Source organism: Lathyrus oleraceus, chromosome 2, assembly GCF_024323335.1.
Source record: "Lathyrus oleraceus cultivar Zhongwan6 chromosome 2, CAAS_Psat_ZW6_1.0, whole genome shotgun sequence".
Lineage (NCBI taxonomy): Eukaryota > Viridiplantae > Streptophyta > Magnoliopsida > Fabales > Fabaceae > Lathyrus > Lathyrus oleraceus.
Window position 1 is genome coordinate 371,172,187 of NC_066580.1, and position 15,237 is coordinate 371,187,423.

The following is a 15,237-nucleotide window of genomic DNA, read 5'->3' on the forward strand; positions in this document are numbered from 1 at the left end:
ATATGGGTTGTTTTGATTGATACGTTAGAAATACAATAGATCGATCATAAACTTTTATTTTGTATCTAGGATGGTCTTCTAATATTTTGTTATCCTTTATCCTGCTTCCATTATCGTATGTTTGGATCAACAACTTTTTCTTAGAACACTTCTTAGAAAAGGATGATTAAGCCAGTTTATTTATTTAAATATTTTTAGGGTAAATTATTTTAATTTTAATTAAAAAAAACAATATACATTAAATATCAATATTTGATTGGATGGTAGATAGATACTCATCTAAATGAAAAAATATTCCATTAATTAATTCAACAACTTTGGAAGCAAATAAAAGAAGCGCCAGTGTTTTTCATGTTATTATCCGAAAACTATTTGACGGTTAAAGATGGTGCTACAAGCGAAGACTAGTTTTGCACTCACATACTCGCCGCATTTTCCATCATCTTCTTCTCTTCTTTTCCCTCCTCAAATCTTCAACTTCAAACTCAAACCCTCACCTCTCTCACTCACTCTCACGCGCCGCCGAATACTACCCATAGTCGCGTGCGCCGTCGAGGAAAAAAACCAACCTAGCTCCAAACCCGAACCCGAATCCGAACCGGAATCAAATGAGTCCGATTTAGCATCGGAATTGAAGAAAGCGATGCAAGAGAGGAAGGAGAAAGAAGGCGATAATTTCTGGAACGGAGTGGTTAACGAGATCGGTGAAATTGAGTGGCCTGAGTTTGGGAAGGTTTTGGGAACAACCGGTGTTGTTCTTAGTGTTATCTTTGGTTCTAGCGTTGTTTTGCTCACTGTTAATGCTGTTTTAGCTGAGCTTTCTGATAAGGTTTTTGCAGGCAAAGGGATTCAGGATTTCTTCACGTGAATTGCTTCACGCTTTTTGACTGTAAATTTTTTATTTTATCAAGAAATTTATGTATTTGTTTTTCTTGTAGGTTCAACTGTTTATTTGTTGGCTTTTCTATAAATTATTGATTTTTTGTTTCTTTCATTACCCCTATTGTTCTAAATTTCATTTGGAGTTATATTGTGAAAAATTTATATTGCGGAAAAAATGCAGGCAAATGTGGCTGTAATTGAGATTGTGAAATCAATAGAAAGGAAAAAAATTGGGTAAATAAGTTTTTGGCTCTGAAGGGTTTCAGGTTAGTAGCTACTATATTAGATATTTGGTTTTAGTTGATAAAAATAGATGTTAACCATAGTCACACGTTGGGGGTAAGTCAAATTGATGAAGTTGTGTATCTCAGTTGTGCATTGCAAATTAGTTGGCATCACACGAACTGTATTTCAAGTCAAGTTTTAAATTCAATTTGTTGTTTATGTCTGAGTCATCCAATGGCTGAAATCCGATGAATACATGGGATTCAGATCTTTTTCCTGATGCTAGGTAATGTTATCATAAGGATGCCTAGGAAAATATGATTTAGCAAGTTAGTTTGAAGACAACACCAATGAATCTTATGAGGAGATATCACCTTAGACTTGGCACGCAGCCAGTTATCTATAATGAGAAAAACAGTGCTTGGCTTTTTACATGATTATTCCTGTATGTCAATTATAAAGGTTATAAAGCTATTTCATAGCAGTTTTCTTTCAAAAGAAGCTCTTATTCGTTTCCTCCTGTCAATTTTCAACTTGGTCAATAATATGATCGAATAGCAGAAACATGGCTTTTGTTTTGTGTTTAAAATGCTGTAGTTCCTATGCCTAATTGTTTTCCAGTATGTAGGGAGTGACATAAAGTCTAGTATTCATTCTACTGCTTTACTGACCCCCTTGCAAGCTCAAAGTTATCTATGTTAAACAATTTTAAAATATCCATGCACATGGACAATGGATTACCTATATGTTTGTTTTGTGAAACGTTTTCTATGCCAAATTATTTTTCATTTAATTTCCGTTTAGTATATTTCGTCTTGTTTTTCGGAAAAGAATTTCCATATATAGTTTTTTAAAGAATATGTGAACTGTGGAGACAAACAATTTTGTAATGATCTTTACATAGTTTCAAAGAATGTGTAGATTGTAGACTGAGACAGTTTTGAAATGAATTTAATATATATTCCATAAATGTTTTTTCCTTACATGTAAAACTGAGGAAAAACAGACAAGAAAAAGATATTTCATGTTTCAAATGATACATCTTGCTCGTTCTCCTTTGCCAAAGCCATTTGTGCTTCAATGATGATTGATTTCAGGAAGGGAATTTTGAAGACTAACAAGGCTTCCCCACTATGCATTTAAGGCTGCCAGAATAACGAGTAAGCCTTCCCACGAAAGTTCCAGGCCTAGCTTTGATCATGTCTTTTCTTGAGAATGGTCTGTTAGTCAGCTCAGGTCCAGCTTGTCTGAAAAATGCTCCGTTCATATACACATCGTCGATTGATCTCCATTGCCAGTTTTTCCATTCTTCCTCTGGTGAGTACTCCCTCTTTGTTATCTTCAAGACCAAAGTAGAAAATTATGTAAGACTTGGTTTTCATTCTATGAATTTCATTTTATTTCTTTGTTTTGTCTAGTCATGTCATTTGAAAGTACAATGAAGAAGCACAATAGTATTTTATAGGGAATTGTAAGGATGCAATTAGTAGCTATGACATGATATGTTAACATTAAGAGTTTAACAAATAAAGCGAGTTTACCAAGCCATGACTAGGACTTGTAAAGCATATATTTGTATGCCTAAGCATGGCTCATGAGTAGATGAATACCTCTTTAGCATAGCCGTTGTTGGGGGCTATGAATCGGTTACCCTCGCTTATAATAGTAGGATGTTTACTACCACCAATGGCATACATTTCCCAATGAGTGTAGTCATTGTTAAGTACATGGACAAAACCATATCTACACCTTGGCATCCTTTGGATTAATCTCTTACCGAAGTGGTTGAATGCAACTGTGATCTGCATTTTCTGATCACCATCATAGCCATCACTTGCACCAAACAACATCACCTACAGCACATATATGCAAACAAACAAAAAACCCAAAATTAGGTAATATTTTTCATTTCAAATCCAGTAATTAAAAATCTTTTCAAGAAAAAACATGTAAAAGAAAACTACCAAATTACTAATTACCTCGTTGTGATCTGTGAAATGGCCATTGGAGATGGTAATAGCGGTGGATCCCATAATGGCATCAATGAGTCCATCTCTGCAGTTTCTCATGGAAACATGGTCAATCCAAACATTGCTGGAGCCAAAAATTGAAATTCCATCACCATCACTCATAGTCCTTAGACCAAAATGTTCCTCAGTATCTCTAATAAGTCCCCCGCTGCCAATTTGAATGTCAAAAATTTTGATCCCGTGGATGATAACATTATTGATGAACTGGATAGTAATACCAGCTCCATTAGCAATGATAACATGAGCTCCTCGTCCATCAATGGTCTTGTCACTTGTCATTATGAGTTCTTGGCTGAGCCTAATGTTCATGCTATGGGCAAAGATAATCCACAAAGGTCCATTTCTTGTAACTGCATGCCTAAGAGTACCTGGATGTGGATGAACCATGTCATTATCCGAGGGGTCAGTTACCACATAGATAGGACCAGCTTTTCCTCCAGTAGTTTTCCTTCCAAAACCTTGCACACAATCTGCAAGCTTCTTGCGGTTATTTGCCCAGTTAGGATCACACCTCCAACATCTGTCAATGGGGTTTGTAGCCATACATGGACCGCCATTGGCTAGTTTTTTCCCCATTAAATTCCTTCTTCCTTTATTGCCGTCAATTATCATTCTGTTTATCAAACCAATAAATATTAAAGTATGATATATCACATTTAGAACTAATTATATGAAAGAAACAAAGAAACATGTAATATATAATAACCATTAAACCATTTAAGTGTTTGATTTGTTTGAGATAATGTTTTCTGTTTCCGTTTTTGTTTTTTTATATGAAATTGCAAAATAGTCTTTTTGCTTCCACTATGCTTTCTGTTTTCAAAGTTTATGCAGGTATATATAGTGAAACCAAAGAGGCAGTTTTGCAATTAGAACAAAAGTTCGAAATAAAACAGAAAATAATTTCTGAAACTGAACATGGCTTGAAATTTCATCCGTGAAATTAAACATATTGGTAAATATGGTAATTGGCACAAATCTCACTCGCTAACACTAGAAGTCATGTTTCCGGAGACTGCATATGGGTCAGGAGTATAAGCTTCGTCATTTGTCTTTTGAGCTCTTGCTGCTCTTCCCCGCCAATAAGTATTATTTAAAGATGGAAATATATTATCCCAGTATGAGTCTTGCTCTTTGACATTAGCATGCACTAATGTCGGTATGATTACCACAAAAATAGTCAGAAGGAAGAGGTGGTACAATTTTGCCATGATGGTTCTCGGGAAAGAACCCTCTTCCTTCCTGAAAAAATAGGTAATCAAGAACAATTAATAATTATTCTTTATATATATATATATATATCATGACAGAAACATGTCTTTAGAAGCCAAATTAGGATAACTCTTTTTTTGGAATAACAGTTAATTTCTGTCTATGAATATATTTAGGGGTGATAACTTGCAGGTCACTAGCTTTCTATATATAGAAAACACTACTAATTTCTCTGTCATAATAGCCATCAAGGAAAAAAAAAAGGGGATATTGGAATTTTTCACCTCACAAAAATAGTAGTGAATCTTACTACCCAAATTTTAGTGTCATTTTTATTGCTGGATCCTCCTTAACAAGTGGAAGACGTTTATTTTTACTAATATCTTGAGAACCAACCAATTTTTGTCATAAAACTATATTACCATTGTGAAATGGTTTCAAGTTATAGTTCATATCCGGTTTAAAACTAATATTTTTTATAAACTGACTTTCATGCATTTATATTTTTAAAACTTGTATCAGTTTTAAATTCTGTTAAAAATAGATGATTAGTTTAAATTTCATAAGCAAGACACTCTTACATCTTCAGTTATTCAATTTTATTTACCATCTAGAGTAGAATCAAGACGATAAAAAGATGTTATTATAAGGAGAAAAAAAGTATAAAATAATAAAATAAAATGAATTTATAGCAAACCTTCAATATATTTTTCAAAGAATTATTGAAAAATAAGGAACTAAAACTCATCTTACTAAGTCTTCAAAATCAATATTATGCACAAATGAAAAGAGAAAAGAAAAAAGAAAACCAAAACAAAAATTAAGATGATAAAAGGAGAGATATAAGGTCTTGTGATTCAGGTTAAAAAAAATGATTTTATAGTTTTATATATTTTGATTAAATTTCTTTGCAATTTTTAAAAAAAAACTTTGAATGAAAACTTTATTTAAATAGTTTTTTTTAACGTGTTATTTTAGGTATTCTATTATTTTATTATAATAATTTTTGAATATCATAATTTCAAAAGTTTACTTAAATTTAAAATTATTGTGAATAATTTTTTATAAAATAATTTTTGAGAAACATCTTTTTAAAAATATATAATTTTTATAATATTTTAATTTTCAGTAATGTATATTTATGTTAAAGAATGTCAAAATTAATTTTTTAATTTATAGAACATATATTTAATTTTTCTTAGTATTTTAATTTTTTATATATTTTTTAAAATAAAGAAATTATTTTTTTAAAGCAAAAACAAATGGCCTATAATTAAAAGGCACACTACAATAATAAAAATTTATAATAATATTAACGGGGTCGTTATGTGCAGGTTCAATTAGGTCTTATTAATAAAAACAAAATTATATATTTAAATATATATTAAATACATAAAAGGATGAACATAAGTAAAATAACTTGATTGGCCGAGTGGTGAATGCGTCTTTCTCTTAATTTAAAATAATAAAGCAAGAAGTCTTGGGTTTGATCTTTAGAGTTGTTTTTTGTTTTTAATTTTGGCTATTTTTAAAATATGTGGATAGTAGAATTTGAATAATAAAGTAAAATCAACTTTAAGACGAAGAAAAATTATAAAAGGCAAAATGAAATTTATTAATTTTTAATTTTTAATTTTGCAATTGCCAATTTCGTATTTTCAGTTTTTAGTTTGTGATCTTTTTTACTAATTGTTAATTATTTATTAATTATATTATTAATTTTTAATTATCATTTAATCATATTTTTTATTTTTACAAAGCGTATGGTTAAAGTATTTTGTCTATTAAATATTTCTTTGAAATAATTTAGTTTAATTTAGTAACTCATTTGAATGAATACAAGATGTGTCTCAAACATTTCAGAGAGGATCTGTAATAAAAGACGACCTCTAATAAAAGACGTACATAAACATTTTAATAATTTTTTTAAATTAAAAATAACAATAAAATAGAGAAAAAGAAATGATTAAGAAGTATTCAAGCTGAAATTTTACATATTTGATTGTTAGTTTGTGAAGGATTTTTTTTAAAATAACAAGTTTTTCAATTTTTTTTCGAAAATAACCAATTTTTCAAAAAAAAAAACCAAAATAACCAGGTTTGGTAGAGGATGCGCCAGATGAATTGATGCACCCACATACCTTTAAGAGGAGGTGTCAGAAACATTGACGCACCAACTATAAGTGTTTACCTTATTAATGTTGCGTAATAAAGGTAAATACATTATATTCACAGAATTACTTGTACTTTCTGGAAACAAAAAGTTACCAAATAAAATCATAATATAACACCGAACTTTTATTATTTTCTCATACTCGGTTGAATCGTCGGACAATACTATATTGGTATAATATTGTTTAAGATATTTTAAATTTATACCTTACCCCCTTGCTTGACCGAATGTGTCTCCCTCAGTTTCGTCGTTTAACAAAGGGGCATCCAATAATTCATTGCATATATTGTTGTCTTGGTTAACTTGCCCATTCACTGCCTTTCCGTTTATACGGAGACCCAACAACATGTACACGTCTTCAAGTGTAACAATACACTCACCAATCGGAAGGTGAAATGTGTGGGTCTTGGGTTTCCACCTCTCCAACAAAGCCAGAATGAACTTGTAGTCCACCGAGTACGAAACAATGTTTAGTAGATTTCCAAATCCACATCCTCTAATATATGGTTCTATTAAAGGATCGTGGGGTACATATTCATGTACACGGCATCTAAACCGTTTCGGATCCTAATAACAAAAAAAATAAGAAAATACAATTAGAAGAAGAAATACATACTCAACAAACACACATCTATAAGAAGTAATCCAAAAATAGAAACTAAAAAGAGAGAGATTATAAAGGTATAACACAAAGAAGATATGTATAAGAAGTAATCCTAAAATAGAAACTAAAAAGAGAGAGATTACAAAGGTATAACACAAAGAAGATATGTATTAGAAGTAATCCAAAAATAGAAACTAAAAAGAGAGAGATTACAAAGGTATAACACAAAGAAGATATGTATTAGAAGTAATCCAAAAATAGAAACTAAAAAGAGAGAGATTACAAAGGTAAAACACAAAGAAGATATGTATTAGAAGTAATCCAAAAATAGAAACTAAAAGAGAGAGATAACATACAAATGCCAAGATATTCTCGATTGTGCCTCTGTGTTCATCGCCCATAGTCAACAAAGACATGATTTGAATTTGCGAAGCTTGAGTTTGGTAGATGAAAGAAATGTGGTAGAAGAAAATACTTGAGTATTGATGAAGATGATTTGATATTGTTGATATGAGAGACTATTTATAGATGAATAAGTTAGTAGGTTTGGAACCTAAAAAGAGTGTGATTGGTTGCATGGAAAGGCAAGAGGAGACAAGAGAATGACAAAATTCAGCATGGAAGAGAAAGCTAGCATGTGAGGAATCTTCTTGGCGCATGTGAAGAAATCACATGCAAGGGAAGAGGAGCCCTTGAGTTTGGCGCCTACATGTGATTTCTCACATGCAAGGAAGAGGCGCCCTTCCTCTTGGCGCCTTAGTGTAGGGAAATTGGAAGGGGCGCCCTTCCTAGTGGCGCCTAAGTGTTGTTTTGTGTTGTATATATTTCCACATCAACAACAGGAGTCTCAGTACATTGATCGGTCACAAGTGTTTTGTGAGACTGATGACGAACAAGCTGAGGTGAATGTTCCAGACGATGAAGAAGAGGAACCTGAGATCATGGTTGACTCGATGGTGAACGCTGAAGAGGAAGAGGAACTAATACCAACAAGTCATGTATATTTCCCACCCCAACACATGACAAGGTTAAATTTGGGTTCAGATGAACCTTCGGCAGATGTATGGTACAATCCTTACGTGCAAATGCAAGGATCTCTGAAACAAGGAGACATATTTCGCACAAAAGAGGAATGTGTAAAAGCCATTAAGAAATTCCACATACAACTATCAGCAGATTTCAGAGTAGATAGAACTGACGCATCGAGGTATAAATTTTATTGTTCGAATGAGCACTGCCTTTTTAGATTGTCAGCTTCGTACCGGAAGAGGAGCGAGTCTTAGGAGATTGGATCAATGGGTCCAGATCACACATGCATGCTAACATACCCAATGCAGGATCATCGTAAATTAAGCTCTCAGCTAATATGCGATGAAATATTGTTTGTCATTGGCGATAATCCGTCGTTAAAAGTGAGTACAATAATCTCGCATATTAGGGCAGAGTACGAGTACACTCCATCATATAGGAAGGCATGGATAGCTAGAACAAAAGCTGTTGAAAAAGTGTTTGGCAATTGGGAGGAATCTTACAAACAACTTCCAAAATACCTGTTGACTCTAAAACACTATGCTCCCGGGATAATTTTCAAGATGGAAACATTGCCCGCATATACACCAGATGGTACATGTGCTGTTGGAAATAGAATATTTCACCGTCTATTTTGGGCGTATCAACCGTGTACCATAGCTTTTTCTTTATGTAAACCAATTATACAAATTGATGGTACATGGTTGTATGGAAAATACAAAGGAACGTTACTAATGGCAGTGGCACAAGATGGGAACAACAATATTTTTTCGACCGCCTTTGCCCTAGTTGAAGGGGAGACTGCTGAGGGATGGAGTTTTTTCCTAAGAAATCTCTGATTGCACGTTGCACCTCAGCCTAAATTGTGTTTGATCTCTGATAGACACCCCTCAATCATCAGTGCATATAATAACATTGACAATGGCTGGCAAAATCCTCATTCGACGCATGTGTTTTGTATTAGACATATTGCTCAGAATTTCATGCGGGAAATCAAAGATAAGACGTTGCGTAAGAAGGTTGTCAATGCAGGTTACGCATTATCAGAACCTTCTTTCAAACACTACCGCGAGAAAATAAAATTGTCGAACGAAGATGCGGTTCGATGGATCGATAGTATTCCGTTGGAGAAGTGGACTAGGGTATACGACAGCGGTCAGCGTTGGGGCCACATGACAACAAATCTTGTGGAATCTTTTTATTATTAATACAGATCCTTCTGATCAAACAAATACTTCAAACTCTTGTGAACACAAAATAATTTTAATCTTAATTGATTATTTTATTAGCAAATTTAAAAATACAATGAAAAAAATCATTTCAAAAGTAAAAGTAATTTTTATTAAAATGTTTGAATTAATTATATTAGATAAATAGTTAAAAGAGGTAAAATTGAATGAATCACAAAAGTGATATAAAAAATTAGTTGTGATGCAATATATCAATATTTTACACGAACATGATATACAAATTAAACTATTAATAAAAAAAAATGAAATTTGTGAACCACTTGAATGAGGGTAGGCATCTAATCTAATATTGAGTTAGAAACCGGTAATAATATTGTTGTTTATTCATGAAAGGGTAGTAGGTGTAATGAAGCTAGATTTGACAAAATAAATAGCATTGTAATACTCTCTGCATTCTCTTATTTGAAAAACAAGACAAAAATTATTTTTGTGTTTTCTAATTAGAAGTTAGGCTCATAGTTTCTTAGATACCACCTTTGTGATTAGAAAGAACCTAAGTAAAACCTCTTCCTTAACTAGAAGTTTGAATGTGTTTTGCTTTATCATAAACTATTATTTAAACCCAAAATCTAAGTTGTATTTTTCACAAACACAAACACTTGAATTCAATCATGTCTAAGATGATCCACTACTTGTTGATTTTCTTATTGTTCGTAATGTCTTGCTATGTTGCTGCATTCGATTACTACACACTCAGTATGCAGTGGCCACCATCTTTTTGTATATTTTCCACTAAAAAATGCCGCCCGAGTTCGATTCACGATACGACTTTTCGTGTCCACGGGCTGTGGCCCTCCAATATTAATGGAGAACAACCGAGAGCGTGCATTGTCCCTAGCAAAAGTCTACCAGTGCGTATGTTACCAGAGGTGAGTAAATTTCCCTACTTATTTGGTTGGATTATTAATTAACAACATAGAAGTCATTATTATTTTAATTACTATTAACACTAAAAGATATATCTTTTCAGCGTGATATTCCCGTAAATCTCAGGACTGATCTAGATTTGTTTTGGCCGAATTTCTATTTACATGGAGATAACTATGACTTTTGGAGTGTTCAATGGAATGTACATGGCACATGCTCACATTATCCAACTATGCCTTTGCATTATCAGGGGCAATTTTGGCGGCTTTAAGAATAGGATCTAGATTTGTTAAAACCGCCAAAATTGTCCCTGATAATGCAATCCTTTATGATACATCTCTCATCAACAGTACAATCTATAATAATTTCTCCAATAACATGTGAGTCAAAGTTGCACACTTATAACTATTAAACTGTGCATTTTGGTGAATCATTTTTTTATATATATTATAAGTATTTATCGCAGAGTGAATAATATATGATTGACTTTCTCTGTTACGGTTACTAATGACATCCTTTATAGTTTGTCGTGTATTTGAAATGAATATTTGTGTGTCATAGGTGTCTCTTTTCAAATAATCAATTTGGATTGTCTTAGTATTTTTTCTAGATCGTCATCATGCTCAATTTTGCAAGTTGATTTATCAAATGTTGGAAGTGTTTTGAATTTAGAATGTGATGTTACACATCTGGGTAGTAAGAGCCATGTAGGAGAAAAACACCTCTCTTTTTATTAATTATCAACATCAATTATGCTCAAAATCAAATATTTGTTTGTGTTTATAGTACCTCGGTTCGTAACATTATTGAAAATATTAAAAATATAAATAAACGAGTTACACTTTCAAAGCAAATATGTTGCAAGTTAAAGAGTTTTTTTTAATATAACTATTAGTGCATTACACAATATGGAAATTTTGGATTTAAAACTTGCAACATCATAATTTCTTTGATTACTCAACTGTTCTAGAATATAGCCATTTGCATATTTTTTCAATCTCAATTAAAGTCATATTTTATAATTAATTATCAACATCAATTATGCACAAAATCAAATATTTATTTGTGTTATTAGTACCTCAGTTCATAACATTATTGATAAATGTTTTTTTTAGAAAGAGAGGGGAAATCAATGAACTAGTCATTTGTTGGTTGTCCTTTGCATGTTGTCGTTGGATGTGCTTTTGGATTTGGATCTCTTTGGATCATAAAAGGAAGTATCTTCACTGATTAAAAATATTCTAGGATAAGTGGAACCTTTATTAGATCGCATGCCGGATTGATATGGTGACTTAGGGCCTCCAAAATCTTTTAGATCGGTCCAAAGCAGTTGCCCCCAAACCCTTGTTGAGGCATATGTACACAAAAACTCTTGATGCTTGAAGGATGGAGTTCATATCAAAGAGACTCGCTCAATCCCCACCCTTATATATTTCCTACAAAGAAGTTAGATTACAATGAAACTTCACTATGATAGTCAAAGTTGCACACTTGCATGTATTGAAATGTGCATTTTGATGGATCACTTTTTTCAATGTGTATCGATAATATGATACTCATTAGTTTTCAAGTTTCTTTATCATCCAATATATGTGACACGTCCTGTACCATGATTCAAATCAAATCTGTTAAATATCTAGTATAACGCCGTTATATCAATATTGTATATTGGAATTTTTGTTATTCGATACGAAAGCTGGTACAACATTTTGACAACGCTACGCTCAAAATAACGACGCTTTTTACTGGTATTGTGTATCAAAATTCTAGTCATCTTATAGAAAGTTCGATACTGCATTTGAACCTAAATTCATTCAAAAAAGACATTGCGTTTTGAATCTTTTCAATCATACCATTCATTCGAACATTGTTGTAAGAATTAGCCTCTATTAACTATTAATTTTAGACTTAATTGTCTTTCATAAAGAATCCTAGCGTAATGCAACGAGTTAATGGACGCAAACGAGGATCAAAATCTTAAAGGGTCCTTGGCGATGAAAAAGAAATACATTAATTTGGAAAATGATTGTTGTTTTAAAAAAGTAGATTTTTAAATTGAATACAAAATCCTAGCATGCATGCTCGACGACAAAGAAGAAGAGATAAGCCTTTAAGGCGGGGTTTGTAATTACATAAAGACTAAACTCAATTATTTCTGAAAAGTTAGGTTCATATTTACCAATAAGGAAAAGGGAAGTTCTCATTACACCCTTATATATGCATCCACACCCCTGAAAAATCGAAAATGCCTTTCATGTATTTGAAGATGCATCTTCAGACGCACCTGTATCACACTAAAATGCACTATTCTAGGACCCACCCATTTTTTTAACAAAAATTGGTCTGAAGATGCATCTCCCTATATTATTTGGGTGTATCCTGATATGCATCTCTCAAATGTAACCTGAAGTCCCAACGCTTGATACATTAAACGGACTAGCTATCCTAGGGACTTTATTAAACAAACATAATAAAGAAAAATCCTTTTATTTTTAATAAATAATTCGATACAAGTACCACAAGTATTGACCTCTAGTGCTCACACCAACAATCTCCCACTAGCACTAGAGCCAATCAGGCATACCCCTAATACCCATAGATCTAGTATGACCATCATGCTTCTACTGCACAAGAGGCTTTATCAGTGGGTCAACAATATTGTCAAGTGTAGGTACTCTGCATATTTTCACATCTCCTATATATATTATCTCTCGAATGAGGTGATAACGCCTAATTATGTGTTTGGATCGTTGGTGAGATTTAGGCTCCTTAACTTGTGTGATAGCACCATTATTATCACAATAGACATCAACGGGATCCGCAATGCTAGGAACTATGCCAAGTTCACTAATGAACCTTTTGATCCAAACAACTTCCTTTGACGCACTTGAGGCATCAATATACTCGACCTCGGTTGTAGAATCAACAACTGTATCTTACTTTGAACTTTTCCAGCTCATACCGCCACTGTTTAAGCAGAACACATAACTAGATTGCGATCTAAAGTCATCCTTATCTATCTGGAAGCTAGCATCGATGTTTCCAATTATAACAAGCTCTTCCTGACCTCCATATATATCAAGAATGAGTCCTTAGTCCTTCTCAAATACTTAAGGATATTCTTGACACCTACCCAATGAGCATCACCGGGATCAGATTGGTACCTACTCGTTGCACTTAAAGTATACGAGACATCTGGTCGAGTATATAACATGGCATACATGATAGATCCTATTGCATATGCATATGGAATCTTATTCATGCGATCCATTTCTTCCTTAGTTGAAGGGGATTTTGTTTTTGATAGAGACATGCCATGTTGCATAGGTATAAATCCTTTCTTGGAATCATGCATATTAAAGTGTCTCAGCACTTTGTCTATGTATGTACTCTGACTTAGGCCAAGCAGTTTTTATGATTTATCTCTATATATACCGATTCCTAATATATAGACTGCTTCACCTAGGTCCTTCATAAAAAAACATTTCCCCAACCACGTCTTTACTTGTTGCAGGGTAGGGACATCGTTTCCAATGAGTAATATGTCATATACATATTTGATTGTTAGTTTGCGAAGGATTTTTTTAAAATAACAAGTTTTTCAAAAAAAATCGAAAATAACCAATTTTTCAAAAAAAAAAACCAAAATAATCAGGTTTGGTAGAGGATGTGCCAGATGAATTGGCGTACCCACATACCTTTAAGAGGAGGCGTCAGAAGCATTGAGGCACATGCGTTGGGTCTCATGAAGAGGCGCCAATGCTTGTGGCGCCTGCATTGGCTCTCCAAGAGGAGGCGCCAATGCCTCTGGCGCCTTTGTGTGTTTTGTATGGTATGCGCCAATTCATCTGGCGCATACACCCCCTCATAGTATTTTTTTTTTAATTTTTTTAAATTTTTTTTAGTTATTTAATTTTTTTAAATATTTTTTGTTTTTAATATTTAATATTTATTATTTAATACATAAGAAATAATAATGAAAAAAAATGAATTCATTAAATATCTAATAATTGGTTACATTGGAAAGACCAAAAACCTAATGACCCGCCCGATTATAACGTCCCCCGGTTCCACATCCCAGTGTGTTAGTTTGTCTCCGAGGTCTCCCACGATTTTCTTGAGGTATTTGTGGTCTTTGGGTGCTGACCTGATCGAGCGATGACTGATTGGAAGGTCCGGCGGAAGGGCTCTGGCCAATGACGCTTCCGTAATGGAGTTTGGTGCCCATGTCATCGTAGTTAGGGCATTGGGGTTAGGTGAATTGGGGACGGTACAGTTGCCCAAATTGGGCCATTGAGTCGTTTTGAAAACGAAGCAATGGTTCCTGGGGCGTACTATAGTTAAACAGTGGTTGGGTGTTAATTGGTGGGGGGCTACGATGACGTGACCCATAAGAATCATCTGAGCTATAGACGGTTGTGGTTGCGGGGGTTTGATTCTTGGTTTTGTGTTTGGGTGGGTAGTATGAATGGATTGCGACGTTGGATGGTTTGTTGTTGGGTGGTTGGCATGAACGGGTTGCGATGTTGGGTGTGTGGTTGTTGTGTGTATGTGGTCGGTTGATGTTGTGTGGTTGGTTGTTAGGTTTGGGTGAGTTCACATTGGTGTTGGTTGGTGAATTGATGTGGGGCATACGATGACGAAGCAAGTTGGCGCGAATCCATCAAATACCGTGGCTCAGATACAAATTGCTGAGTTGTTACAGACCTAAACCATGCCATATATTATTGAGTCGGTCTTGCACCTTGGATGACTGGTTCGTTCAAGATGTGTTGTCGTCGATTCCTCCATTGACGACACATGTCTTTTGCAAAGTCTCTCCAATCAGAATAATCCCACTGTGCATCGACCCTTTTTTGAAGCCAATTCCCCAAACACGTGGGAGATTCTGGAATATGTTGTAGCATTCCGAACTGCAGTTTGACCCGGTCACTTTGGTGGATTTCAACTGTAGTGAATCGGATA

General features: G+C 33.8%; 3 protein-coding genes across 4 annotated transcripts; 2 read left to right on the top strand and 1 right to left on the bottom strand.

The window, feature by feature from the left end:
• Positions 1-301: 301 nt before the first annotated feature.
• LOC127119561 (preprotein translocase subunit SECE1) lies at positions 302-2,331 on the top strand. Of its 2 annotated transcripts, XR_007802871.1 has the most exons (3): positions 302-889; positions 1,064-1,148; positions 2,205-2,331. XR_007802871.1 is itself a non-coding variant. In XM_051049811.1 (2 exons), exon 1 carries the CDS (start codon positions 386-388, stop codon positions 866-868), a length of 483 nt encoding a protein of 160 aa, XP_050905768.1. In that variant the 5' UTR covers positions 302-385; the 3' UTR covers positions 869-889; positions 1,064-2,083. The 2 variants fall into 2 exon arrangements, 1 of the variants encoding a protein (XP_050905768.1); XM_051049811.1 differs by lacking the exon at positions 2,205-2,331 and having other exon boundaries at positions 1,064-2,083.
• Positions 2,222-5,131, bottom strand: LOC127119559 (pectate lyase). The gene is made up of 4 exons (XM_051049810.1): positions 4,122-5,131; positions 3,087-3,750; positions 2,718-2,960; positions 2,222-2,446 (listed from the first exon to the last, which is right to left on the bottom strand). Exons 1-4 carry the CDS (start codon positions 4,346-4,348, stop codon positions 2,222-2,224), a joined length of 1,359 nt encoding a protein of 452 aa, XP_050905767.1. The 5' UTR covers positions 4,349-5,131.
• A 4,534-nt stretch (positions 5,132-9,665) lies between these two features.
• On the top strand, positions 9,666-10,596 carry LOC127121441 (ribonuclease S-4-like). The gene is made up of 2 exons (XM_051051931.1): positions 9,666-10,274; positions 10,376-10,596. Exons 1-2 carry the CDS (start codon positions 10,017-10,019, stop codon positions 10,541-10,543), a joined length of 426 nt encoding a protein of 141 aa, XP_050907888.1. The 5' UTR covers positions 9,666-10,016; the 3' UTR covers positions 10,544-10,596.
• Positions 10,597-15,237: the final 4,641 nt, after the last annotated feature.